Source organism: Fusarium keratoplasticum, chromosome 5 (assembly GCF_025433545.1).
Source record: "Fusarium keratoplasticum isolate Fu6.1 chromosome 5, whole genome shotgun sequence".
Classification (NCBI taxonomy): Eukaryota; Fungi; Ascomycota; class Sordariomycetes; order Hypocreales; family Nectriaceae; genus Fusarium; species Fusarium keratoplasticum.
Genome location: NC_070533.1, coordinates 2,757,013 through 2,784,781, shown reverse-complemented (window position 1 = coordinate 2,784,781; position 27,769 = coordinate 2,757,013). Strand labels below are relative to the sequence as shown.

General features: G+C 53.7%; 5 protein-coding genes across 5 annotated transcripts; 3 read left to right on the top strand and 2 right to left on the bottom strand.

The window, feature by feature from the left end:
* Positions 1 to 1,724: 1,724 nt before the first annotated feature.
* On the bottom strand, positions 1,725 to 3,105 carry NCS57_00749200 (uncharacterized protein; the record flags this gene model as incomplete). Its single annotated transcript, XM_053057340.1, has 3 exons — positions 1,725 to 1,817; positions 1,869 to 2,617; positions 2,667 to 3,105. 3 exons carry the CDS (start codon positions 3,103 to 3,105, stop codon positions 1,725 to 1,727), a joined length of 1,281 nt encoding a protein of 426 aa, XP_052913535.1.
* A 650-nt stretch (positions 3,106 to 3,755) lies between these two features.
* NCS57_00749100 (uncharacterized protein) lies at positions 3,756 to 4,559 on the top strand (the record flags this gene model as incomplete). The annotated part of the gene is made up of 1 exon (XM_053057339.1): positions 3,756 to 4,559. The coding sequence occupies one exon, from the start codon at positions 3,756 to 3,758 to the stop codon at positions 4,557 to 4,559; it is 804 nt and encodes a 267-aa protein (XP_052913534.1).
* A 7,419-nt stretch (positions 4,560 to 11,978) lies between these two features.
* On the top strand, positions 11,979 to 12,757 carry NCS57_00749000 (uncharacterized protein; the record flags this gene model as incomplete). Its single annotated transcript, XM_053057338.1, has 2 exons — positions 11,979 to 12,083; positions 12,158 to 12,757. 2 exons carry the CDS (start codon positions 11,979 to 11,981, stop codon positions 12,755 to 12,757), a joined length of 705 nt encoding a protein of 234 aa, XP_052913533.1.
* A 4,651-nt stretch (positions 12,758 to 17,408) lies between these two features.
* NCS57_00748900 (Opy2 domain-containing protein) lies at positions 17,409 to 18,805 on the bottom strand (the record flags this gene model as incomplete). Its single annotated transcript, XM_053057337.1, has 2 exons — positions 17,409 to 18,661; positions 18,721 to 18,805. 2 exons carry the CDS (start codon positions 18,803 to 18,805, stop codon positions 17,409 to 17,411), a joined length of 1,338 nt encoding a protein of 445 aa, XP_052913532.1.
* Positions 18,806 to 24,288: 5,483 nt separating this feature from the next.
* Positions 24,289 to 27,132, top strand: NCS57_00748800 (Chitin synthase; the record flags this gene model as incomplete). Its single annotated transcript, XM_053057336.1, has 3 exons — positions 24,289 to 24,357; positions 24,434 to 26,941; positions 26,995 to 27,132. 3 exons carry the CDS (start codon positions 24,289 to 24,291, stop codon positions 27,130 to 27,132), a joined length of 2,715 nt encoding a protein of 904 aa, XP_052913531.1.
* Between the last annotated feature and the right edge of the window lie 637 nt (positions 27,133 to 27,769).

Here is a 27,769-nt window from a genome sequence, read left to right as displayed (position 1 = left end):
CCCATGCTCGATGCTAATGCCCAATGCTTGTCCTCATTGCCACATGAAACGTGTGGCTTCATTGACGGATCACGGATTCTTTCCCAATCGACCATTAGTTCCCTGATCGGCATTTGTGCCTACGGCTCAGAAAAGGAGAGGTTCGATGTTGGCTGAAGACAACCCACACCTAGCCTTGTTTCGACTTGCTTGTTTCTCTTAAACATGATGCCCCACTGTGTTTCTCACGAACGTCAGCTGCTTTCATCATCACTTGTTGGGACGTTTCCGAGAGGTCGGAAGGGATAAGTCCGTCGCTCAGCTGTCGAACGACCTGTCAAGTCGAGTTGGTTGACCCCTGGAACAAGTCCAACCCTATTAATTTCACGAGTATGTGAAACATCCAAGTTACGTTGTAGAAAAAGCAAAGATGGGAAAGGCACGTTTCGAGCTACCCAAGAAGGATCTCGTCACCCTATCCGGCTCCCCCGGCTCCAGGGAGCCTCGTGCTTATTCCTCCGGCTCTTGTTTGCTGCTCGGGATGGTCATGTGGTAGAAACGATGCGCTTGACTCCTTACGAGCTGCATATACAACGTAGTTATCTTGGTCCACACATCCCCTTGCATCGTTGATGATACGTATCGAGAAGTGTACGGATACTCGGGCTTAACTTTGACGTTTCTGGAGAGAAAAAGCAAAGGCCGGATGGGGTACTGCGGAGTATTATTTACTTTGTCGCTTGTGGACTCTCAGCGACCAAGATGCCATCAGGCGGCGTTCACCGTCCTCCTGAATGGTGTGTTAACCCACCGGCACTGGAACAGCATGACAGCTGATGCAGGGCGAGTGGGAATCAAGTGCTTCTGGGGTTCCATATATGCTCAATTCCAAATGCCCATCTTGACCACGATGGTTATTCTTAGACAGCGTTGACTCAGGGGCCAAATCACATCCCTTAACTCTCTACTGCAACCCATGAACAATTCTTAACGATGATACCAAAACTTGAGCATACAGCTCAATCAAGGCAAGTCGAAATCGTTGAGGCCGGACAGAGTCCGTTCGGAACAACATGCCATAGTATTGCGATACGACCAGCTGCACCTGTGTCCCTCGCCTCACTCCAAGTCGTTAAACAAGCAAAGTTTGACCAAGCCACCAGAGAATTGACCCGCCCGGGCACAGGATAGTATCGAGATTCTTGCTTCTGCGATGCTCCACACGAAAACGGCGATATGCGGTGGTCGGCTAGCTCACGACTGTCACTGCGTGTTTATGTATGCAAAGTCGATCTCAGTCCCACAGTCAGCCACCCTGACATTGCCGGCAGGAGTCTTGCAAGTGATGAGCGTACATGGCGGAATGATTCTTTTCTCTGCCGGCAGGTAACTGAGGCAAGAATATCGGGTGTGGGGGCAGATCCTCCGAGTCGTGCTTTATCCGTAACTGACGCCTCAACGAATCACGTCTTTGATAGGGTCCTTCCAAGGGCCGCGGAGGCATCCTTCGATAGGCGGTGTATCAGAGAATCATACTCAATGCCCGTCCTCTGCATCATGCCGGCGCTTACAGGGGAAAAGTGCCAGCCGCCTTCTGCTTCCGCCTCGTGGTGATGCAGTATGCGGCCTGACCTGCGGCCGTAGGCCTAGCGTCCACGGCGGAGCGACTTGCGTCTTCAAGGACGAGAGTCGAGACGGAATTGCCACTCGGGTTTCCTCCGGGGACTCGTCTTGCGGGCGCCGTCTCAGTCAGATTGCCGCTCAAGGCGCCGGACCTTGTCTTCTACCCATATCGGATACTTGTTGAGACTCTCAAACCACTGTATCGCGCTCCCGATCTGCGATCATTAGCCGGTCCATGCCTTGATGAAGAGCGTAGGAAAACTTACCAAGAATGCCCATGAGCCTATGAATGTTGACAACGTCAGCGCATACTCAACTCCTGGCTGGTTCATGCCAAAGCCCAGCGCCCCGCAGAGCGTGAACCCGATGGCCCCTATCAGATTCCATAGCCCAATGTGCCATCCGAGGACGCCTGGTGCGGGGATATACCAGCGAGGCTGGACCTCGAGCATGAAGAGTGTGCTCGAGACGATAAATCCCGTGCCGCCAACGACCTGCGGGAGCCAGTAGACACCGTTGAGAGCCGGCGTGGAGAGGTTCTTGAGGATAGGTGGCAGTGCTGTGAATCCCGAGATCCAGAATATGGTGGCACCAAACATTTGTGAGGAGCAAGCGAGGAAACCTATCTCACGAAAATAGTGCGTCCTCAGTTCGTACCAAGTCGGCCACCAAGACCACATACGGCCATCTTCTGGCGAACTCTCGTCCACTTGCTGCTGGTTGATAGACTTGCCGGCGACAAAGGTTCTCTTCTGTGCATGCGAGTGCCTGCATTCGTGGACAGTCTTGAGGTGGAGGACTCCGTCCACACTCTCCTCGACTGCCCAGCCAAAACAGTCTGAACGGTTCTCGTTGACGGCTTCGAGCATGAGAAGTACTGAGCCAACCTCGAAGACTGTAGCTCCGACGAGAGCTGTCAACCCAGCTGCCCAGCCGGTCTCGCCTTTGAACTCTGTCGAGGGGTCTTGTACGGGTAGCCAGGAGAAGAACCCGTTGACGACCCAGATGATTGAACCTTGTCCTTTTTAGATATCCAGATGTCAGATGTCAGGGTTGGCTCATACCTATGGTAAAGATGACGGCGACATCATAGGACACATCCCAGACAGGGTATCTCAAAAACATCTTTGCAATCCCTCTCATGGTCCGGTTTACTGTATTCGTCGGCTTCGGGCTCTTGGTCTTTTCGTGTTTGTGAGGATCGACATCGACGGCCAGTGCATGTCGTCCCTTTCTGTTATCTCGACTCCTCCAGACATAGGCAACCTTGGGAACTCGACCGCTCGGCGGTAGTTGGTCTCTTTCGACCTCAGGCGCAGTAACTTGCCTCTTTCCTGCCACCATGTACCGTTTCGTGGGATTCAGGAACTTGAGAGGCCCGGTGCTGTGCTCTGCGTCATAGTGACGCCCAATGAAGTGGTCCTGTGGCCGTCTCATGGTGACGAGATGCCTATGAGTTGGGAGTAATGCTGGAGGACTAGATGAGGGTGAGTCTTGGGGCATGTCCTCTTTTCTAGTCAATGGACGTAGCCTGAAAAGACAATGTCAAAGCGAAGGTGCCGGGGGGCGACAACAAATGCTCTGATGTTTTGGCTTATACGCCGCTAAGCAAGGAACGAGTTGCCGTTATCCGATATGACGAGGCTGGGTACGCAGTAAGCCTCTACGCCCATTTCAGGCGAGACGATTACCTTGTCAATACGACGAAATTATCTTCATATTCAAAAACAGGTCATGAAATTTCCAGCTGAACCCGAGTGAAAGGCTGGGACAAAGTCAATTGTGTGTGGCTTTGTCATCGCGCGCCGGAATTGGTACAATTTGGCTACCCTAGACACAAACAGCTGAAACAATGTGATTGACCATCGACAAAGGCATCATCCACAATCGTCTCAACCCAACAAACGTGGTGTTTGCTTATCAGTAATCATTCGGAGACTGTCCGATCGACCTCCTCTCCTCTGGCCACAACCGAGGTCGTCTCTGCCTCGAGCCCACTTCACATCGTCATTAGAAGGGCGCAGAGCATCATGTGACGCTTGTTGAAATACCTACTTCATTGCGCAATCATCATCGGCCAAGAACCGAAGAGCAACATATTCCTCATAAGAAACACATCGAGAAGAAACTCCTAACCAAACTCATCAATAAAAATGTCACCGGGAGCCATCTCACCACTTAGCAAGGTGAAAGCCCTTACCTTTGACGTCTTCGGCACCGTCGTCGACTGGCGTTCATCTGTTACTGAGGAGCTCACCTTGAGAGCCCATCGCAAGCTGTCTTCCGACCTCCCTCAACCTCTCAAATCCCGCCTAGAAGAACTGAAAGAAGATGACTGGGGCCGCTTTGCCCAGGAGTGGCGGAACTCCTACAGCAAGTTCACACTTGGCTACGACCAGAAGAAGGACTCCTGGAAGAGCATCGACCAACATCACCATGACAGCCTCGTCGACCTTCTCAAGAGCTGGAACCTGACTGGCCTATTCAGCCCCTCCGAGATCGAATCCCTCAGCCTCGTCTGGCATCGCTTGACACCGTGGCCCGACTCATCGGACGGAATCCGAGAGCTGGGCAAGATATACAAGACCAGCACGCTCTCCAACGGAAACCTCGCCCTGCTCAGAGACCTCAACGACTTTGGAAACCTGGGCTTCCACGGGTTCCTCTCAGCCGAAAACTTCAAGACGTACAAGCCAGACCCGACCGTCTACCTCGGCGCAGCCCGCGAACTGGGCGTCGAGCCGCACGAGGTCGCCATGGTGGCGACCCATCTCAACGACCTTGCCGGCGCGAGGGCATGTGGCTTGAGGACGGTATACGTGGAGCGCCCGGACGAGGAGGCATGGGCCAAGGACGACGAGAGGTATCAGCAAGCCAAGGACTGGGTCGACCTCTGGATCACGGAGGAGGAGGAGGGCTTACTTACCCTTGCCCGTAAGCTCAAAGAGCTAGCCTGAGGTGTGCGTTGTCCAGGACAAGAGAAGGCAGAGAAAGATAGTCGAACAGGGGGGTCCCCAATGCCCAGGCTGGTACCTACATGATTGGTAAACTGTGGCTGTATGCGAGTTGGTGAGCGAGTGCCTTAGTTGATAGACCAGGCGTATATTGTGCGTCGGAGCTTCTTCTCGTGCAGCAAGTAAGATATTAGTCGAATGATTCCGAGCCTCTCGGCGTGGCTCGGCCGAATGGATTGTTTTGTCTTTTCTTCTTGTTGTTTTCTGAGGCCATCAAAGGCACTGTGTGTGTGGTTCAAGATAGTCTTGCCGTATACACCACCAGATGCATCTGCTCACAACACCAACAAGACTAGAAATGACATGTGCTACTGCTAACGAACCCCATAATCACTTGTGAAAGTGTCAAGGGTTGTTGGCTCGGTCACAAAGCCGATGCGGGCGATGCATCAGAGATGTGACCTCGAGCGCACCGGCCCGAAGGCTTGCAACTCAAGTGACATGAAGTCCATGAGGATCTCCAACAAGGCAGATACAAAGGCCCCCGGACCCAGAAGCACACTAGCCAGCCGTCTGGAAAGCCATGGGTTGCATTGGCAGGGGGGGAGGGGAAGGAACAAGACTCGGCCTCGCTCAAAGGCCATCGAAGAAAGGCATGGCCTTTCCCCGGACCAAGTGAAGAGGGTGTGGAGTATGCGACTCTAGATGCAGCCGTTGGGAATGGTACGCTGTGGGTGAGGCAATTTAAGATATCCCATCTTTGGGAGGACATGGAAGAGAGAGAAAGAGTGTGTGTACCTGGAGAGACCGACAAGTGCGGAAGCCGTTGAATTCTTAGACGAACTACGGAACCAAGTGGTCAACAAAGTGTGTCCGTGCCAGACTAACAAGTTAAGTCTGTCTTTAACGTAATGCTCACGCGACATTGGGTTCTATTTCTCTGACTGTTGAAAATACAAAGCGTCTTGTTCAACTCTGCGCCAACAGCCCGCTAATCTCACGACTGGGAGAAAACAGCTGCCTGTAAAGTACAAGTTGCCAGCGGCGTCATGGCACGTATCAGCCGTAGGCCCGTAGGAAGAAGGGCATGCATATGCCCAACAGCAACCCATCTCGTTCGTTCCCCCGCAAAAAGGCTGGCCAAACCTGGGAACCCCAGACAAAATCCCAGAGTCCCAACTGACCGGGCTCGCCGGATAGCACATCCGCCAGTCTGGGATGCCGGGTGTTTGAAAGGAGCGAAGTGGCCGGTTCAAGAGGCATCTGGGGCCGAAAGACGGCTTCTGATCCCACAAACACCCGAAGTCTTTAATGAGGTCTTGAAAACCAACCAATTAGCCGACTACATCCGCTGTAGAGGGGGGGAGGGAAAAAGTCTGGGGAAAAAGACGTCAAGATTACCCCATGGGTGCGCGTCGCGGACCGAGGATACGACCGAGAAGCAACTCCCTTCATGGTTGATTTAGGCTTGGGAAGCTTTTCATGACGTGGTTAGACCATGATATTGTATCTAACTTGGACAGGCAGAGCGTGCCCGCCCGTTGGAGGGACGGAGGAGGATCCATGGATGGGATGTCAATCGGTCCTATAAGGCCGGGGTGCGTGTTAAGGACCTTGGTAGCTCCATTAAGCTCCGAGAGCTGAAGAGTCAAACAGAAGAATGCGGGAGCTGGAGAAGATGCCCAAAGGATGGATGAATGACATCAGGCAAGAACGAGGGAATATTCCCGCATAATCAGCATCATGCTATTCTGCGCTGTCCCGGAGGCCTATTTCCCATCCATGTGCAAAACCGGTTGGTCGTCAAGTTTGGAAGTTGTACCTATGTACTGCACTGTTAGTAGGTTTGGAAGTTGACGTTTTGGTGTGGGGTAAAATGGGGCCGCTGGCCCGGCTGGACCTGCATCGAATCCAATCCCAAATATAAAATTTGGGGCCAAAAGTCTGCGAACAGATAACAGTGCGCCACATAAAACCCACTAATTTGTATAATATAAAAAGATAACTAAGAAAAGATTCTTATATAAATAAAATAAATAAAAAATCTTTTCTTATAAATAAATACTAAATCTAACTTTCTGCTTATTTACTTTTTTTATATATAGTATAATTAAGCCTAGATAAATTATTAAAGATAAAAAGTATATTTTTTAGTGCGAAAATGCCCTAAAAGAGTTCCGTCGCACTGTATTAAGCCCCCTATAAGTCACTAAAGTCCTCTATATTTCCCACTATATTATAGAGCCTTAAAATGTATATTATTTCCTCTATTTTCTTACCTTTATATCTTATCTAATAATAATAATAAAATTATTTTAAAACTACTATAAGTATTTTAAGCTATTTATATAATATATATTATAATTTTAATATTCCAACTAATTTATTGAGGCTTTTATCATGGTTTTAAAATGTTAAAAAATAGTGATTTAAGGTGATGCACTGCAGGTTGTTCGTAGACTTTTGGCCCTTAATTTTACCCGACCCAGCCAACAGGTGTCACCAAACGACGGATGGAAATATCCAGCTCGTGGAAAAGGGGACTTCAAGAACAAGATACCTGGCAGACATGTACCTGGCACGTGTGTCTGTACAACTCACTGGCTCATTGATGTCACTGCGGGGTATCAGACACGACAAGATTCAAGCAGTCGAGACAAACGCGTTCGGGGTTACGTCGAGGGGACGGTTCGCATGACGGTTTGATCCAATGCTGGGATTATGCCTGGAACCCTCTTCTGATCTTGCTCCATGAGGCTATCGGGTTGCTCGACTCTTACGTGTCTGTGGGGATTGGCCACTGCCAGCACGGGCAATTCCTTCATGACCCAACGCCTAGGGCATGGCAAACAGGCAGGTCCAAGACAAGTCAGCTAGCTAGCACGAGAGCTATGATGCACCCCGAGGATCCTGAGGCTCACCAGCCCCTGGCGGTGCCAGCCGCTGTGCAGGCGCACGGCAGGGTCAAGGTCTGGGCCGCTGGCCGACGAGCATGGGCACACGACTGGAGTGACGAGACCAGATAGACGCCCGCGGGCGGGTATGCGGGTGAAGCACGGAGCAACAGCACCCGTGCGGTGCGGTGCGGTGCGTGCCTGTGAGGGTCTCCCGTTGTCGAGTCTCTATCCAACTGACTCTGTGTATCCAACCCGCTCGCCGGAGTGACGGATGGTGCCCGGCCCACTGCCACCTCCCAGAATGTCGCACAACGACTCGTGGCCGGGCGGCTGTCTGTCTGGAGCGTCCCGGCCGTCTCCATCTTGTTTCGGGGCAGAGCCAGAGGTCGGGGCGAGCTTCAGGGAGAGACAGCAAAGAAAAGCAGGGTCCCTACCGAGACGGGCAAGGCGGCACCCCATGTAGCGTACGACGTGGGATAGCTCTGCCAGGCAGTCGTTTTTTCGGAACATTATGCGGTGGACTGACTTGGTAGATGCTGCCAAGCAGAGGGCATCAAGTAAACCGGGCTTTCTCATTTGCAGTGCAGCGCAGCGCAGCGCCCCCCGTCGTGTGGTTGTGCGTGCCCTGTGGGGGATCGTGAAAGTGAAAAGCCTCCTTTTTGCGCCACCTTGGAGAGAGGCCAGAGCCCCTTCCAGGGAGGGTCCTGGTCAGGGATCCAACCATGCAGTCACGATTCAACTGTCATTATCTTGAAATCGACCCCCGGAGAGCCGTTTTGTCCATAGAGACCAAGTAACGACATCACAGAGGCCGTCCTGTGCGTCCTCTTTGGCCAAACCGGGGCCAGCTGACTCGGTCGACCGAATTGGAATGGGACGCTCAACGCCGAAGCATCTTGATGCTGACCCTCAAACTGACCCTCATCCGCCGGGCGAGACCAGGACCGAGGGAAGGGAAGGGAAGGAGGCGGCGGCGTCGTCGACAGCGATCCATGGCTCCATCTTTGGGGTTGCGCCGTGTCATTAAAACGGGACAAGCCTTTTTCTTTGCCCGCCCCCTCAGGCCGGGTTCGGCTGGTGCCCAACGTTCCAACCTCTCTCCAACCTCGGGTTTTTTGGTGGAGAGCTCTCAGAAGCCGGCATGAGAGGGACGGAGAGGAGCAAGATCAACATCGACAGGGACAAAAATTCCCCAGAGTGGAGGACCGCCCATCAGCAGAGACCACAGCACGACACAGCTTGGGCATTGGAGCTTGCTTGTTGGAGATGGAGACCAGACAGGATCCATCATTCATTCCCTTCCCTTGTCTGGGCGGGATTGCTTTGAAAGAACCCGAAGGGGGATCCAACCTGGACGACCCGCCAATGCCGGTCGCTGGAGCCGACAAGCGCGGCTCTGGAACTGCTGGGATCCGTGATTTGTTGCTCGTCGCTTCTTTTGCATCCATCGATTCGTGGCCGGCCGTGAAAAGATTTTTCATGTGCCCTTCCCTTCCCTTCCCTTCTTCACCATTGTGCGATCTTCCATGCAGTTGTTGCATTTGCTGCAGCTCATGAGCTCATGAATGGGCTCAGCAATGTGTCTGACCCGGCAAGGTTGTTGACCGACAATTACGCCAGGCATGGAAGATATTTCCACCATGCAGGAGCAGCAGCAGCAACAGCGTCGTCTTGCGTGGAGTCGAGTGTGTAAACATCGCCAAACAACCCCCTCCAGTTCCAAAAAGCTCCCCTGGTCGGTGTCCAGCCCGAGACAGCAGGGCAGGGCAGCTTCCAGGTCCATCCAACGGGTCACCCAGAGCTGCCTCAGCACAGGCCACCACCCCTTCTCCAGGGCTGCTCCTCCCCAAACCTCGCTATTCCCCCCTAGGACTGGACTTCCCGGGGAGACCAGGACCCTGTCCCCTCGGGCATCGTGCTAAAAGATTGCGAGGTAACCTGCAGGTGAAGTTGCGGTATCTCAGCACCAGACGCAGTGTAAGCCTCCGCCGGCAAGGTGTCGCAGTACCTCGCAGGGACTTTGCAGGGACTGGAGCCTGTTCTGGTTGACGAAGCCCAGGTACATACACAACCACACCACACCACTCACCAGTCCTGCGACCACCTGGCCCTTCCTGCGTGCTTGCTGCAAGCTGCAACCACCAGGTTGCTGCAGTAGGGGAAAGAAGCAAAATTTTAGGGTGGAAAAAGGAAAGAAGGGGAAAAAAACGCAACCTCGGACGTAGCAACAAAGAAGAAGAAAAGAAAAAAGACCCGTGAAGATTTTTTACTTCTTCTTTCTTTTCTTCACTCACAATAACTCGATTGACATTGGTCACTTTCAACATCCACAGCACAGCCCGCTCCGTGTATCGGATTGCAATTGTACTAACCCCTCGCAAAGATCCAATCCCATCAAGAAATCCCAGAATCGAGAAAAAGACGTGACAAGAATTGCGACAGCAACAACATGTCCCCAAATGACCCCACCCCAACCACTAAGGCACGTCTTTGACCCAGTCAGGATGGTTCTTCAGTTACCTCACAGCCCAGCGCCGCCGTAGCGCGGGTAATGTTCCAATTTCCTCGACTCCTACTGTACAGAGTACGGATCAAGGCCGACGACGCCAAGTATCTATCCTATCGCCGGTCAAGTCGCCCGCGCGCCGCGACGGTGCACCGCAACCGAGCCGTGACCCGGGCTCCCGGGTACTTGCCGATGGACGGTTCTGAGGCCTGTTGAGGAAGACAAGCCCAGCTAAATGCCATGCCCTGCCAGCCCGCGCCGGCAGGGATGAGCGAGCAGCTGCTCATGCAAAACGCATTGCTTGTTGGAGATGGATGCCATGAGCGCTCTTGGGTTGAGATTCAACCGCCCATCTGTACAGGACAAGGCTCAACAAGCAACGCTCTCCATAGTCCAGGCACGAGCATTTCTCCCACGCAGCACCGCTCGAGTACCAATGCTCCAGACCAGATGCTTGCTTGCTTATCCACCAAACAAGGGGACACAATCCCCAAGGTGAAGAGGAGTGGGAGTCGCCCAGCAGCGGCTTTGGTGACCAGGGGGTGCACGTCGTCCGCCGCCGCTTCACCCTTCCGGCTTCATCCCTCGCCTATCAGAAGCCTCCAAAGGCCTCGTACCCTCGCTCGCTCCCATTCTTCGGGCTCGCCCACCGAGCCGATATCCTATCCAGGTCTACCGAGTACCTGCTACTGTTTGCTGCTGCGACGTCGAGGTGATTTGATTCCTCTTGGGTGTTGTCCCCCCCTCTCAGTGGAGGTTTGCCATGTCCCCCTTCACCCCCCCTAATTCCTCTGCTCCATCCCACCTCAGGGTCCCCGTCCGTGAGTCCCCGTCCGTCACTCTATCTCGATGTATCTCGGTCCTGGGCTGGCCGCCCTCGACGGACGGGAGTGGTGTGCTCTTGCATTCCCCTCTGGCCAATGCCCAACCGACAGAGGGTACCTCTGGGGCAGGTAAATCGCCCACACAAGGTACTAGGCCCTCTGCGAGGTGAGGTGGCTTGTCTGCTGCTGGTGCCCCCCCTAAAGTGACCCCGGAAGTCCTCTAGCCCCCCTCTGGACTCGGGCTGGCGAGTACCGCTGCTGCGTCCCCGTGCTGCATGGGTACCTTCAACCCAGGTACTTGGTAAAACCTGGCGCCCCGCCCGCGGGCGTGGATGGGCTCCATGCCATCCATGGATCCATGCCTGCTGGATGGATGCCATGGGCCTCCCAGCATCAGGTATGGAGGTACCAGTGCGTGCACGCAACCTAAGGTAGGGACGGATGTACTAAGCACCAAGCACCTAAGCAAAGCACAAGCACAAGCACCAAGCACCAAGCAAGCACCAGAAAAAAAAGTTCTCCACCCGGCCGTCTTTCCCAACTTCGCCTCCAGCGCCAGCTCCACGTCGACGCCTAGACCAAACATCCATCTAAACTTGAGCTGCCCTCTTGTCTTGGTCTTGTCCAGTCCTCCGTCTCTTTTCTTGGACACTACTACCTGCGTTATACACTCACTACCTCCATACCTACCTTGCCTTGCCTTGCTACTCTTACCTCACCTTGCTAAATCTGTTCCTGTTTGTTCGCCACTGGCGCTCGCTCACCCGTTTGACATCCACTCATCGCTTGCTTGCTTCTGGATTGCTTGCTTGCTTGCCGCCTCGCGCTGCCTTGTGCCTTGCCTCCAGTCGCCTCGCCTCCGCCTCCGCTCTCTGCCTCTGCATTGCCGCCGCCGCAGCTGCAATTGCTGGGTCACAGCTCTTTTTGCTCCATCAAGCCACCCCCTCCTCCCGTCGTCCCTCGTCTTCGCCTCTCCTCCGCTCGTGACGACGACCTCACCAACTCCAACCACCCTCGATCCATAACCTCGAAAGCCTCATCACCGACCACACCCTCCTTTCTCCCACCCTCCTCTTCCTCTCTTCCCCTCTCCTCGGTCCTCCTCCGCCTGGACCCTTCTACCCCTTGAGTCTCCTCTTCCCTCTTGCATCGACTTCTCTCCCCCCTCGTCGATTTCTTCGCCGTCGCCGTCATCATGGCCGGCCGAATGGTGCTGTACAAGCTGGTGGTATTGGGAGATGGTGGCGTGGGAAAGACGGCTCTCACCATCCAGCTATGTTTGCAACACTTTGTCGAGACTGTGAGTTTTCATCTACCTGCCTGTGCTTGCTTGCACCGAGTGCATGGGACCTTGAAGTTGACCTCCCGTTGCAGTACGACCCGACGATCGAAGATTCATACCGAAAGCAAGTCGTCATTGACGGCCAGCCGTGCATGCTCGAAGTGCTCGATACTGCCGGACAGGAAGAGTACACGGCGCTACGAGACCAATGGATCCGTGACGGCGAAGGATTTGTCCTAGTCTACAGCATCTCTTCACGCTCATCCTTCACCCGCATTAAGCGATTTCATCACCAGATTCAACGAGTCAAGGAGTCGTGCGCCTCGTCGCCGTCGTACCCCGGCTCACCCATCTCTGCCGCCAACCCCCAGTTGCCCGTGCCTATCATGCTCGTCGGCAACAAGAGCGACCGAGTCACCGAGCGAGAAGTTTCAACGCAAGAAGGCCACGCCCTCGCACGCGAGCTAGGCTGTGAGTTTGTCGAGGCCTCAGCCAAGAACTGCATCAATGTCGAGAAGGCCTTCTACGACGTAGTTAGGATCCTACGTCGACAGCGGCAACAATCTTCACGACCCTCAGAAAGGTCCAGTGGCCGGACGCGAACAGGCAACGGCGACGCGAGAGGCGGTGATCGCGACGATAGACACCGAAGGAAGAACGAGCGAAGCAAGTCCAAGTGCATTGTGTTATGAGCGACCACGCCCGCACTGTAAGAGGAATGCTTCCGCCAATCAAGAGGAGGGAAATAAGACGACAGTAAAAAAAATGAAGACAACCAGAAAGCAAAGGGGGCCGGCGATGAGAAGCCGGCGACGACAACCGCGGATGAGGGGTCGGCAATGGCGCGACCCCTCACCCACGACGGGATATGCCCGCCGACTTGGAGATGATTGGCGAGACACAGCGGGAGGCACGGAGAGACGGACTTTATTCTTTTCCTGCAATTTTAGATGGCCATATGCCCAACGACGAGGGCGGCATGACGACGCAGCATCGAACGACGAACGAAAGCAGAAGCAGTTCCGCACCGGCGAATGGCGTACGAACAAAAAGAGGCATATTCTTGGGGCGCTAGGTTATCTATTGACATTTATACTATTCTTATTTCCAAAATTTACGACCAAGACCTGGGAGGCGTTATTGTCTGTCAATCGTGGGGTTCTTCACAGTCGTGTATGACGACGTAGTTTCTGGAAAGCTACCCTGTTTTGGTTCGCTATCTGTCTATCTATGCCGTGGGGTTTCTCGAGTTTCAACTCTCAGTCTCGGCTGGACGTTTGTGGTCTACCTTGTCAGCGGTCTCCTGTTTGGCAGTCGACTCTTGGACGGACCCTGGCAGGGAGGGACAAGACGACGACGTTTCGTTCTGGCATGACTCGATTGGGGAGGGGATACGAGGGACTAGTTGGTCGAGGTTGAGCAACTCGAATGTCCATGATGGCTGGGTTTGACTTGATGTGTTTCAAGCCTTGCCCCCTTGGAAAGACGGGTGCCCCTCGGCGGGCAGGGACAGGCGGTTCTGGAACAGGACAAGCGAAGTGCGAACGGCGGGTAGCAGAATGCATAATCTTGGCTTGTCCATGCTCACATCGAGGGGCGGATGGGGTGGCTTAGCTGGCCATGGCGGCTGGATCTGGCAGCAAGCGATGCAGAGAAGGGCAGGGGTGACGAGATGGAGCTGGACGGCGTGGGAGGGCGTGGGCAGCTGGGCCGATGTATCTAAATGACGGCTCGCCATACAAGAGCAAGATGAAATGAAGATGACCTGAAAAGCACCGAGATTTTGGACGATCCCCTGTATTGGGAAGTTGTAGTTGTGTCATTAGCGATGGGGATCCATGGGATGGGATGGAGGGACCCTTGGTTAGCGGACGGCCCCATCCACGGATCCATCCATAGATGGATGGAATGAATGAATGAGTGAATGAATCGAGGTCTAGCCTCATTTACATTTGGGTGTATTGTATTTACATGGGCGCACTTTTGACACTTTGACGAGCAGGCGTCGCGTTGCATGTTGTCGCAGTCGATCGATCCCTGTGTGCGGCGCACGGAGCAGGCAAAGCTGGGGGAGACATGCGATCCATAACTACTAGAGGTAGATGGATGGGCGCAGCCGCGTGCGTGTTGTTTCTGATGACGACTTCGAAACAGTTTCCCCCCAGCTGATGTCATGCGCAATCAGCTGAAGCTCGTGTCTGAGGCTGTCTAGCATGTATCATATCACGAAGTGCTTCCCTGAAGGAGTGACAGTGACAGTGGCAGTGGCTCTGGATACCAAAAGATATGGCATGGCATGGCAAGGCAGGGCTGTCGAATCCAACCCAAATCTCATGGGCGTCGGTCCATCAGAGGTGGGGGTTCTCTTGACACCATCCATCCATGCCATGCCATGGGGACGGGATGTCTCTTGTGTTGGTGGGGGATAGGCTACGTACGTACGGATACGTGAGAGAAAAAAAAAAGGCAGAGGTTGGCTCAACAGTAACTAATCTACTGGTGTCTGTATGGGCTGCCACAAAGGTTCCCCGATGGGATAAGATACGTGTACTCGATACAAACACGGTCAAGTTTGGCTATCTGTTGATTTCCTTCCACACCTTTCTCCCCAAATGTTGTGAACCTTTTTTTCTTGTTCCCCCCCACGCAAGGGCCTACCTGTTAAACCATGATCCCTCTCACACTCACTCTCTCGAGATGGCGCCAAGGGGGGTGGGCTCTTGTCTTTTTTTTTTTTTTTTTCGTTTTCTCCTCAAAGTACTCGTGTTGTGACGACACACGCACACGGGAGGAGTACATCGTCACGATTTGGGGGTTGCAGATGGTGGCGCTTTGCCTTGGGAGATGCAGGGTCGAGAGGAAAACATGGCAAAACGGGCAGAGTAGAGAGACGTTTCGGGACAACAAGCCATAATGGACATTGGTGTCCGTAACGTAACGTGGGCAATCAGATCTAATGAAAAGCTGTCAAACAAGACTAAAAGATGTCATTCATAATTGCCCGGTCCTTTGGGGGAAATGCTTCAACATGACAGGCTCATAAAGTGCCGGCCGGGCCTTTGCTACGAATGGAAACAAGAGCGATGACAAAGTCCCCTCTCCCTCTTTTGATGCGGCTTTTTTTTTTTTTCGTTGTGTGTCTTGCAGATCGTCCTAGATACCTACATAGTGTAGACGCTTCCACCGCTTCTAGCTTCGTTCACTAACACAGAAGCATCCGATGCCGATGCTACCGGCTCGAAGTCCGAAGACCGCGCCGTTGAACAAGAGTCCATCAAGACCAGCCTTTCGGTAGCATCGCGCGAGGACTCTCCACTCCTGCTGTCTCCCCCTGGCTGGCGTGAAAAGTAAGAAAAGAGGACACTTTTTTCTTTCTCTCTACTACGTAGTATAGTTCTTTTTTGGTTGCTTTCTTTCGTTTTTTCGTTCTTCGGATAGGACAAGACCCGAGAGCAAGTTTTCCCTCCCCTCCTCATGCGCGCTACCAATTACTACTTACTCCCCGAGACGGCGTCAACACCGGAGGAGGTCCGGCCGGCGGACGGTGTGCTGATCGGAGGCTAGCACACGGGACCAAGGAGTGCTTGGGCCTACCCCTTGCGGCGGACATGCGGACAATGGGACTCTCTCCCTCCGAGGACATGGAACGTTTTTTTTCCCATCTCCATGGTACACACAACCCTATGCTTGTGTGTCCCCTCATTCCGGTAGAATGGCGGAAATGCACCAAAGGGGGAAGGTAATCAGGGGCACCAGAAGAGAGAGAGAGAAACTTTTTTTTATGATGGAAGAAGCCAGGGAAACTCGGGGAACAGGGGAGATTGTGTCCCGGAACCGGGGTGCCTAGAGAATGGATACAATGAACCCTGGAACAAGACATAACAAAAAGGGCATCTAGGTTACGGACAGACACGGATACTAACTAGAGAGTAATTAGGCCCTTACACGTAAGAGTTGAACGACATGACAGAATCTCCCAAAGGGTCATCACCTGCATTACCAAGCCTTCCTTCCAACGTCAGATTTTTTTTTTTTCTACCTGTCAACAGTTTTCGAAAAAATCAGCCCTGCAGGAAAAAAGCCAAAAGCCAATGTTGGGGTTCTCACTGTTGGTAGTTGCGGATAAAGTCAAAAGCCTCTTTCTTCCCCGATCAATAAAAGCCCTCTTGGACGGTAGCGCTAAACACAACCGCCCCTACCATATCCCCCTCTCTTTCTCCCCGGACACCGGAGACTAGCGTTGGATCGGCTGAGGGGAGTCATGACGGGACATGTCCGATCTATTGAATGCATGTCAGAAGTGCTAAGAAGACAGGCAATGGCTTGACTAGCAGCTAAGAATGGCTTTGTCTAGAGACTTCACGGCCAACTTTCCCATTCATCATCACGAGATTCTCACACACCCTCAAAAAAAAAAAGTGGCAGAACATGTCGAGACGACCGACTAGAAGCCAACGTTTCGCCACGACCAGAAGGAGAAGAGCCCAACTCTTCTAGCTCGTTTCACCATAATCCAAGAAGCTTTCTTCTTTTCCTGACGGTTAACGGCATTCCATTCCATTGCCTTGTTTTTCCAGATGACGCTTGACAACAACCGCAAGCCTCTTTTTTTCAACTCCCGAATCATGTCCATCGGGGAACTTGAATGTCATTGACCGATCATGTCGGCCTAGTGATGCTATCGGCCTAGTCTTGGGTGGTAGCGGCCGAAAACTGGCGATGGCTTCGTCACAATCTCATGACGCATACTCAGCCATTGTCAGCGGCCGCAGTAGGACGAAAGGCAGTCAAACAAGGGTAAACTCTGCCAAAGACGACTCGTCATCCTGAATGGCTTGCGTCCTCATCAAGTGTCCTCGAGTCAAGACCAAATCTCCAGGCTGAGACATGGCAACGACCATCACTATCGAACCTTGACTGCTGAATAACAAGACTTCTCACAATGCCATGCTCACATGCTCAACACAACAAGTACACAGGCACACAGGCAAATCATTCATGTCAACAAGAGAGTATGTACGTGATAGATCATCTCTATTCAATAGACACATAGAGACCTCCATAACCTCCTGGCATCCTCGGAGCCATTTGCCGCGGCTCCCTTTCCATGACGCCATAGTCCATACCCAAGAACCGTCGCCGCTATTTGAATTGTAAACACAAAAAAAGGGGGGGTTGCTATATCCCAAGTGAGATCGATCCGGAATTGTCTATCCAAGAAAAAATTGACATTGAAGTGAAGAAAAGCAGATTGTGAGATGTGTACTCTATCCAACCCGAGGCTAGATTCGTGACATCTTCAAACAAAATACTCTGATATATAACGACAAGGAAATTCCATCATCACTCCTTTGTCGCGTGCTGGTCCCCGAACGGACTGCTGTCTCGCCTTTGGGAGGACCCAGGCTTCTCGTTCTCGACTGCCGACTCCTCAATCACAGCCCCGAGGCTGGGCGCCTTGTTGGACTTTTGAGGGCTGGGTCGGTCGGGAGGGTCTGAGAAGGGTCCTTGGTCTACTGAGGGAGAGTCTTCGATGATGGTGATGGCACTCGAGTCTCGAGTAGCGTTCGCGCTTGGTGTTGTGGGCCGCGAGGTTCCCACTGATGATGATGCTGTTGTTGAGCCCGTCTCGGACTTGTTGCTTCCCATATCCACCTTCTTGAGTGTTCCAACCTTGACCACCTGTGCACGAGCCTGCGTAGCAGTGTTGGCGCTGTTGAGGAATGTCGACCCGACGCTGAAGGCGCTGGCACCGCTCTTGGGACGACCTCCGCCGAACTTCTCAAAGTCGATGCTGGGAACCGGGGGAGCATTGCTCTCGACGCTGCTGTTGCCAACGGACTTAACACTGACAACTGTGGGCTTGGCGCGCATTCCAGTCTGGGCGGGCGTGAGCACCTGGGCCTGCTTTCCGTAGATGGTAGAAGCAACGCTCGATCGAGGTGCGTATGAAGTGCGGGCGTATGAGGTTCGGTCAGAGTAGCCAGAAAGACCCGAGTAGGTTGAGTCTCGGAGGTCACCGGGAACAAAGAAATGCTGGTCGTCGTTTCCTTCGCCTCGGGCGGCCGCGGCGTGGTGCATAGGGATCGGAGGAACGGGGGGGACAAGAACATTTGGTGATGTAGGAGTCGCTCGGTTCGTAACGCCGGGAATGTAGGCGATCTGAATAATGTTGGAGGCTCGGGTGAGGACGGTGGAAGCGATCGAGTGAACGGTGTGTGTTGAGGGTGGTCGGGTTCCCCTTGAGGCAGCATCCTTCTCTGAGCCTTGAGGGGCATCCACGTCTTCAACGTAGATGGAAGTGGGAATCTGTGACCTCTTGGGTCGGACACAGAACCTCCATACTAGATATGTGATGGCGACGATCACGACGACACCACCGACAACACCACCAACAATTCCGCCGATGTTTGGGCCGTCAGAGCTTTTGCTGGATTGGGATGCAGACTTCTCGTCGCAGAATGATGTAGGGCACTTCTGACACTCGAGGGGTACGGTAAATCGGCATTCACTGCCTTCGGGGCAGTTAGGGCATTCAAGTTGGGTGTTTTCATCGCATTGAATACACTTGCCGTCTCGAGGAACGAGTTGGTACGCTAGACAAGATGATCAGACGCCGTCGACAGGGTACACATGAGGAGCCGTATTAACTTACCCATACTAACTTCGTTCAAATCTCTCGCGACGACGTATCCGGGCCCATCCAGGCCTCTGGACGAGAAGTAATGAAGCCCCTCCATGTTGATATCCAATAATGAGAGACTAGGAAGAGGTTGTAGTTGATCGATAGTCCTAGATTGGCAGGTGTCGATCACTTGAGATGATCAGTCAAGCCTAAGTTGGGCGGTTGTCGGCGTAGGCTTGGCGATGGGTGTATTTCGAAGGTGGTTTGCGACAGATGGTCGATAGTATAAAAGAAAACAAGGATTGAATGGTTCGCCGAGTCCTTTCCACGGGAGAATGATAGGTATATTTTCAGGCTCGAGTTGAGAGAAGTCGGCAAATGGTGGAAGAAAAGGCGAGGAGAGTGAGTAAGAAACGAGTGGATTCTGAGGCTAGCTCGGATGAAAAGAAGGCTGGTTAGGAGGCGCAAGAAGGAGACATAATCGACCAAGGCGACGGCTCAAGTAACGAAGCGAATGGATAAGAAGTAAAAGAGTCGTCGGAGGCTCCGCTCGAGTCGATTTGACGGTTGACGGTCGATGGATTTGCTTGCGTGCGTGCGGGATACGATCGTTTGGACGGGGAGAACGATGAAGGAGCGAGGGAAATCCAAGAGGGCCTGGAGGCAAGACTCTTACTCAAATCAAAGAAAAGAGTCAAGGAAAGCGCCGGGAACTTGGTCTTGCGACCGACTGGGCGAGCGCTGCAACCACATTGGAAGCACGAGGGGACGGGGTGACAGGGGCAGCCCGCCACACTAGGATCCTTTCGGCCATAGCGAAACAATTAAACGGCGCGCCATCTATTCGCACCGTGTGCTATGGTGCCGCTGCCCCTGATTCTGTCGTCCGCAGGGTCAGTGATTGTGTGGAATGCCCTTGGCCATCCCGGCCAGCAACCCACAGCCCAGTGTTTGAGGCCCCTGATCATCCCGGATATGCACTGTGCAGTTTGACGAACTGGGCACTGGGCTGGTACCTTGGTCGACGAGCGATTTCCTCTCAGTCACAAGTACCTCCCATCTCTTTCCCTGGTCCAAGCATGAATGAGCCCAGGTTATACCTCAGGTACCGCAGGCCATCAGCCAGCTTCAGGTGAACACCAGCAGGGCGGCCCGGATGGATAGGTAGATGCAACCAGCCTACGACCAACTACAGACAGCTACCGACGGAGACGTACGGTACGGTTCGAGAGGCTCAGAGCCCTGCAGGCATCGCCAACGGCAGCGATCGAATGAGCTGCGAGAAACACCTCCTCACGATGCAGTGTCGCCATCTCCATCATCTAGATCCATGCCTTGGTCTGGCCAACCACGACGACAAAGGCCTCTTCTCTTCAGGCCTCCCTCCTCCACTTAGCGAAATCCACCCGTGGGTAGCACAAACTCCTCTCCACTACCCTCTTTCTCAACCGGCTGGCCAGTGAGTGGCGCGAGTTTACATGCCAGACTCGGGCGGGCGTTGCAGAAACACTCTTTTTTTGCCCGCACGCGCGTCCCTCAGTTCGAAACAACCCCCCCATCCAGGACCCTGCGGAGGAGTCGGGTCCCCGCTTGAAGGCATTCCAGAGATACCTGACCACGGCGTGATGCGGTGAATCTCTGCCGTGGCAGTGGCTGTGGTCGTTAGCGAGGGCATTTGTCTTGTCGAAACGGTTGCAGTGCTTGGTGTTGTTTGAATGGCTCGCTCAGCAACAACGCATCTCAAGCCAACCAGTGGCTCATTTACCCATCAACGAATCACGGCACAGTCATGCGGCCGCTTTGTTGGCCTCATCTCACTTTGCAGGTCCAGAAGCCTGTTCCAAACATATTGACATGGAGTTGTTTGTTCCCGTCCAGCCCAGTGAGCAAGTTTACTCGGTCCCTGTTGGAATATCTGATGTTTCCTACCCTAGGTGTGATCCCGTTTCGACTCTCTCCGGATCACGCATGCTACGCTGCAGGGCAGGCGGAAATCTTGCCATTTCACCGTGCGTCTTATATCCAGCTGTATTATACCGATAATGATCGTCTTTATTAACCCTTCCTGGGGTTGGATGTTTCTTCACTACTGATTAGGCCAAGTATAACATATGTTCTTGGCTGTCACTCACACGGCCGTTGAGCCTTAACGGACTGGGCTGCCAAGCATCAAGCCAGGCGAGATGCTTCTGCAACCGTGATAGAAGCAGTCCTCCATTCACCGTCCACCAGAGGCATGATTCCCTTCCGGTAGCGACGGTGGCTGATATGTGGCATGACGTGCGGTCGTTGGACACGAAGACTCATATTGACTGAGAATGGAACTCGGCATCTCGTTGCCTCGGTGCGTTGTCACGCCCACTTACCGATAGTCCAGGAACAGCACTCACTGCTTGATTCCAGATAGCGTCTGCTAGATTACGTGGGCAGCCGAAGAACGCGTCACTTTCCATATTTTAAGACTTCGGAACCTCGATGCAGAAATAAACATTTCTTGATCCTCGTCATGTCGTCGCCGCAGCATGCTTCCAGACATTCAGCGGGCCGTGGCCGGGGAACGACAGCCATTTAGGGTAGCACATGTCGTTTCCCGTCCCAATGCATGGGAACACACGGACTCTGAGATGCTTCGATAATACAGCCAGTGGCTGATGTCTCGGGTGGTGAACCGAGCACGGGGAGCTACATGCTTTGGGGTTGAGCACGAGAGATCGCGACGGCAAGTCAAATTGGCCCACTGTTCAACACGGGAAATGGCCATCCGGAGATTTCCTCATCCAGGACGTATGTAACGTGTGGTAGGGCAAAGCTGTAGCCCAAAGCTGTGCGTCCGCTCCCTCAAGCAAAGTCGATGCTGTTGTTGGCAGAGGAATACGGTCTCCACAGCGGCTGGCCTTACATATATTGTCGAGGGTCGGCCGTCACAGATTATCTCGCGATTATCTCCACCGGAGGGTTTCAGGATAAGCCCTTGGCCAAAAAGGAATTCCGTCTGAGAATCGCGGCATTTGTGAGCCTTACAGTCGATGTGTCCCTGGCCGGAAACGTTTCTCGGCGTTTCTTCTTGAGAGAATAGACCTGGGGAACAACGAGCCCATTTGGGCGGGCCGCCCATAAGCTGCTGACGTGAGGCGGCGAACATGTCTTACACGCAGAAGAGCCTGGACGCCATGGGTATGGTTCGGACTTGATCGCATCCGTATTGCTTGTCGACTGAGGGCTATCGATGCATCTTTATCAGGCACCACGATGCAGTCAGATTTGCCGAACCAGTGGTCTTGCCCTATGCCCCAGAGTTGGGGGCTTAAAACTAGGAGCGGAGTGAAGCCGTTTTGTTGCATCCAAAGCTGACAGCTGCCATACCTCTCCATACCCTGGCGGCTGAACAAAGGAGAGCGCTGGAGACCAAAAGGCGGCCAACGCCGTGCTAGCGTCTTCACGACAACATGCCTGCGCCCCAATCTCGCACTCCAGCCCCAGGCCTCTCGGCTCATCCCAGTCAATTTCACCAAGCAGGGGGGGGGGGCTATTTTTGGAAGCTCAACTGTGGCAGATTCTGGGTACGGGAGGAGGCTTTGGCTCTGTTTCGGACTAAGAGCCAAGTTGACCCAGTCGGCCGACTCAAGGGGGGATCCCCATTTGGACTTTCCAGATGTCACTGCAACTCTCCAGTGGACGGGTTCACAGGACGATGCCCGGTACTTGTGGGCTCTGTATGGCAGGGAAGAAACACAGACACAGACACAGGCACATGCTTCTTCTGGGCGTCCAGCCCGGGTCCCAGTGCTGTGCGTTGGCAAGTCAGCACCAACCTCTCAACGCCCAGCCCAGCCAGCCCAGGACATGGGCAAATCTGACGCTGACAAGACAAACTGCGACCTAACTCTGTAGGTGAGCGGGCTTGCCACGAGGCGTTCCAGCAGGCTCAGCCGGCTGAAGCAGGCCAATGGTTAATGGAAAGGATCGTAAGCCGGCAGGGCTGGGTGCGGGTACCGTACCGCTCGCCGACTAAGGGTGAAGGACTGAGGCGTGAGGATCACTGCCCTAGGAGGCTCGACGGGACCAAACCTGCGAAGCCCGGGCCCTTTGGGGGAAATTAGGGACCATGCTCCGTACTGTACAACGCATACACGCATGGCTTCTGGCTGTGGCGGGAGAAAGGGGATGGAGCTGGAGGCGTGACGGCGCTGAAGGGACCAGAAATGGCACCAGACCTTCTGGAAGGTGACCTTTCTTCCCCCATGAGAGCCTGCACAGCGGAATTGGAGGGGGACGATGAGCAACGAGGCCCGAGCATCAAGTACCGTAGGCAGGTAAGCAGCAGCCGCCGCCGTATACAATTCCAAAGGCGGCGTGGCATCTCCCGGCGGCATGATCCATGGATGCGCAATGCAAGATGTCAGGGGTGCCCGTCAAAGTCAAGCAACGTCTCCATTTCTTTGGCACTTTGGTTTCTCCATTAATTTGCCGGCCAAGAGATCCGACTGTTTGTCTGACAGACAGTGAAAAATAGCGAGCAGCGTTTGTACGGTGAGCAGAAGCCCCATGATGGTTTTGAGGTGGCTGATGAGAGAGAGCCCAGCCGCCGCCGCCTCCTCCAGCCAAGGCACCCCGAATTGGGGACGACGAGCCAGGATGCTGCGTCCGGTAGGGAGGAGGCTGACTTGCTGGAGGAAGCAAGCAGGTAGCTGCTTGGAGCTAGCAACGCGCCTCCTGGAGGTGGCCGTCAAGACCTGCAGAGGACCAGTAAACTCTAGGCGGGCTGCCCGTCAACGCTCAGCGGGCATTGGAGGAAGCTGCATCTTTGGGCGCGGTGGCGGAGGTCTCCCGAGCAGGGCTGTCCGGCTGCAGAAGCATCCAGAGAAAGGGTTCCCAGGCTGTGTGCTTGCTTGCTGCTTGCGAGATGCAGAATTGGAAGCAATTGGGTCCATCCTCAGCCTCTCAGAGTTGGGCGGCGTGTCTCTGAGTGGGAACAAGGATGCGAAGATGGGATGGATCCTCCCCCCCCAAACTTACGGCGGAGTGGCTCAGCATGCTTAGCGCGTAGCGCAGCACAGGTAGCCAGTCCCCTATTCCATCTTACTCTCTCCATCCATTCGAGCACAGCAAGCTTGCTTAGGTTGCAGGGCCGTGAGCCGTGGAGCAAAAACGAGATTCGTCCCCAGGGCCCTTCATCAAAACATCTCGTCAGAAAAAACCCTGCTGCTTATTGCTGGCCTTCTTTTTTTTCCCCTTCCCCTTCCCGCCATTCAAACCTCGCCCTTCCCTCCTAATTCCGACTTCTCTGTTCCTTCTCATCCTTTCCCCTCACTCCCTCCTTAACTAACCATCACCATTCTTTAGAGGCTGGCGCCTCGAGTTTTGTTACCGTTGCCAGGGCTTGTTGCTGCGTTTTACCAGTGGACCTAGAGGCAGCTCCCGCACCCACGCCCGTGACCTGCATTTGGATCTACTTCCTCCTGTTTCAGCTCCTATCCCCAAACAACACAAAGGAGCATCTCTCCCCCCCATCATCGCCATCGTCAAAATCCATCCATCGCACTTGGATCCGAATCGTTTTTTCTGCGCTGAGCGGCTCCGGGAGCATTACTATTCACCATGGCGTACAATGGCCGTGATCAGGAGTACGGGGGACACCCGATGCAGGACATGCCTGGTGGTGGCAGCGTGAGTGCACCTTATTTTCTGCTTACGCCTCCAGCTCGCACATCAGATGGCGGAAGGACTAACTTTTACCGCTCAGCAGTATCACCTCCCCCCTCAGGAGAACGACGAGGAGCAGGGCCGTGGCCTCCTGAACTCTGGCTACGACCAAGATCGACTCGGCGCTCGTACTCCCCCCGACCGCCCCGTCTCAGCTTACAGTCTCACCGAATCGTACGCCCCGGGAGCTTCGACGACTCCTCAGCCCGGTGCTGGATATGGCGAACACACCGGCAGCTTTGGCCAGTTTGGCGCCAACCTCGACCAGCCCGCCCCCTTTCCCCGACCCGACTCTGCTTTTGACCCCGAAGACAGCTGGGTCGAACGACAGCAGCAGCCCATGATTGGCAAGGGCGGTGGCCTGAAGCGCTTCAACACCCGAAAGGTCAAGCTCGTTCAGGGTTCCGTTCTCAGCATTGACTATCCGGTGCCTAGTGCCATCAAGAACGCTGTTCAGGCTCGCTACCGCGATGTCGAGGGTGGCAACGAGGAGTTCATGAAGATGCGATACACAGCCGCTACCTGTGACCCTAACGACTTCACACTGAAGAACGGTTACGATTTGCGACCTCGCATGTATAACCGACACACTGAGTTGCTCATTGCCATTACCTACTACAACGAAGACAAGGTTCTGCTTGCCCGAACTCTGCATCACACTATGCAGAACATTCGCGACATTGTCAACCTTAAGAAGTCGACTTTCTGGAACAAGGGTGGCCCTGCCTGGCAAAAGATTGTCGTGTGCTTGGTTTTCGACGGTATCGAGAAGGCCGACAAGAACACCCTTGATGTCCTCGCGACTGTGGGTATTTACCAGGATGGTGTCATCAAGAAGGATGTCGACGGCAAGGAGACCGTCGCTCACATTTTCGAATACACCTCCCAGCTTTCCGTCACCCCCAACCAGCAGCTCATCCGGCCCACCGACGACGGCCCTAATACTCTGCCGCCCGTCCAGATGATTTTCTGCTTGAAGCAGAAGAACAGCAAGAAGATCAACTCTCACCGTTGGCTCTTCAATGCCTTTGGCCGTATCCTGAACCCCGAGGTGTGTATCCTGATCGATGCCGGCACCAAGCCTAGCCCGCGGTCTCTGCTGGCCCTCTGGGAGGGTTTCTACAACGACAAGGATCTCGGTGGTGCTTGTGGTGAAATTCACGCCATGTTGGGTAAGGGCGGCAAGAAGCTGTTCAACCCTCTCGTTGCTGTCCAGAACTTCGAGTACAAGATCTCCAACATTCTCGACAAGCCTCTCGAGTCTGCATTCGGTTACGTCAGTGTGTTGCCCGGTGCCTTCTCGGCGTACCGATTCCGAGCTATCATGGGCCGTCCCCTGGAGCAGTACTTCCACGGTGATCACACCCTGTCCAAGATGCTTGGTAAGAAGGGTATTGACGGCATGAACATTTTCAAGAAGAACATGTTCTTGGCCGAAGATCGTATCCTGTGTTTCGAGCTGGTGGCTAAGGCTGGCCAGAAGTGGCATCTGTCTTATATCAAGGCCGCCAAGGGTGAAACCGATGTTCCTGAAGGTGCCGCCGAATTCATCTCACAGCGTCGACGATGGCTGAACGGTTCGTTCGCCGCCACTCTGTACTCGCTGATGCACTTCAGCCGTTTCTACAAGTCGGGCCACAACATCATCCGCATGTTCTTCTTCCACATTCAGCTCATCTACAACTTCCTCAACACTCTCTTCTCCTGGTTCTCTCTCGGTTCTTACTGGCTTACGACGTCGGTCATTATGGATCTCGTAGGCACACCCAAGGTGACCAGCGGATCTCACGGCTGGCCTTTTGGTGACACTGCTACTCCTCTGGTCAACGCTCTGCTTCAGTGGACATATCTTGGTTTCGTCATCCTCCAGTTCATTCTGGCTCTGGGTAACCGTCCCAAGGGTTCCAAGTTCACCTACATTGCTTCGTTCATGGTCTTTGCTCTCATTCAGGGTTACATCCTGGTTCTCTCAGCCTACCTGGTTGTTCGCGCCTTCGACAAACCCATTGGACAGCAGATCTCGTTCGCTTCTGGTCAAGAATTCCTCAACAGTTTCTTCGGCGGCGACAGCGCTGGTGGTGTCATTCTCGTTGCCCTGATCACTATTTATGGTCTCAACTTTGTGGCTTCCTTCATGTACCTGGACCCCTGGCACATGTTCCACTCCTTCCCCTACTACCTGGTTCTCATGTCCACATATATCAACATTCTCATGGTCTACGCCTTCAACAACTGGCACGATGTTTCTTGGGGTACCAAGGGTTCCGACAAGGCTGAGGCTCTTCCCTCTGCCCACGTCACCAAGGGCGACAAGAACGAGGCCGTTGTCGAGGAAATTGAGCTGGAGCAGGAGGATATCGACAGCCAGTTCGAGCAGACTGTCCGCCGTGCCCTTGCTCCCTTCAAGGAGGAGGAGGAGGTCGAGAAGGCCGATGTCGAGGATGGTTATAAGTCATTCCGTACCGGTCTTGTCGTCACCTGGCTGTTTGGCAACATCTTCCTCATTCTCTGCATTACCAGCGATAACTTCGATGGTCTTGGTCTTGGCGTAAGTTTTCTAGTGATGTGGTTTTATGTATCAAGTGCTAACAAATGTTATAGGAGGATGCCACCGCCCGAAAAGCCCACTACTTCCAGTTCCTTCTGTGGGCTACTGCCGTGCTCTCTATCGTCCGTTTCATCGGCTTCCTGTGGTTCCTGGGTAAGACCGGTCTCATGTGCTGCTTCTCGAGACGGTGAGCGCAACGGCGGGCTACGCACGTTGAAATCATCTACACTCGCATGTTTTGTGGGGGAGCCATGGATACGGAGGACATGGCGCTTGTCAAAGTAGATAAATTGGGTTGTTCTCGGATACCTCTACTGTGTAACGTTTGCTTGTTGTCTGTTTTGATTATTTAATGGAGGGCGAATCGAATCGAATCAAATCAAAAAGAAATATTTGATTGCGGCTGAGGGCATTGATTGAAACGGGGTTGGATCGGGATAGGTACGCACACACAGTTAAAGTGTATCTCTACGTAGTCTTTTCAGTTTGGCATCTGCCCTTGGGGGTTCATGACGCATTTGAATGATATGAGTTCCTTTAAGTGATGAGTCCATCTTTCATAATGACTGACAACGTGACATGTAATCATTCCCCTTGTGAATTCGGCGAGTTGCCTCGGGAGGCGATGATAATTGGCCGCCTAAACTTGGGTGGGTACACTTTGTGAGTTGGCTGGGCTCCAGTGGCATCCAGGCCGGCTGCCTTACGGCTGAATTCCATATCTTATCAAGCATCATCGCCTTTTCGACCAAGCCCAGCCCAGCCCGCCCGCCGAGTCCGTTCTCGCAGCTTCTTACCAAGCCAACACACGACTTGACGCTGACCTCG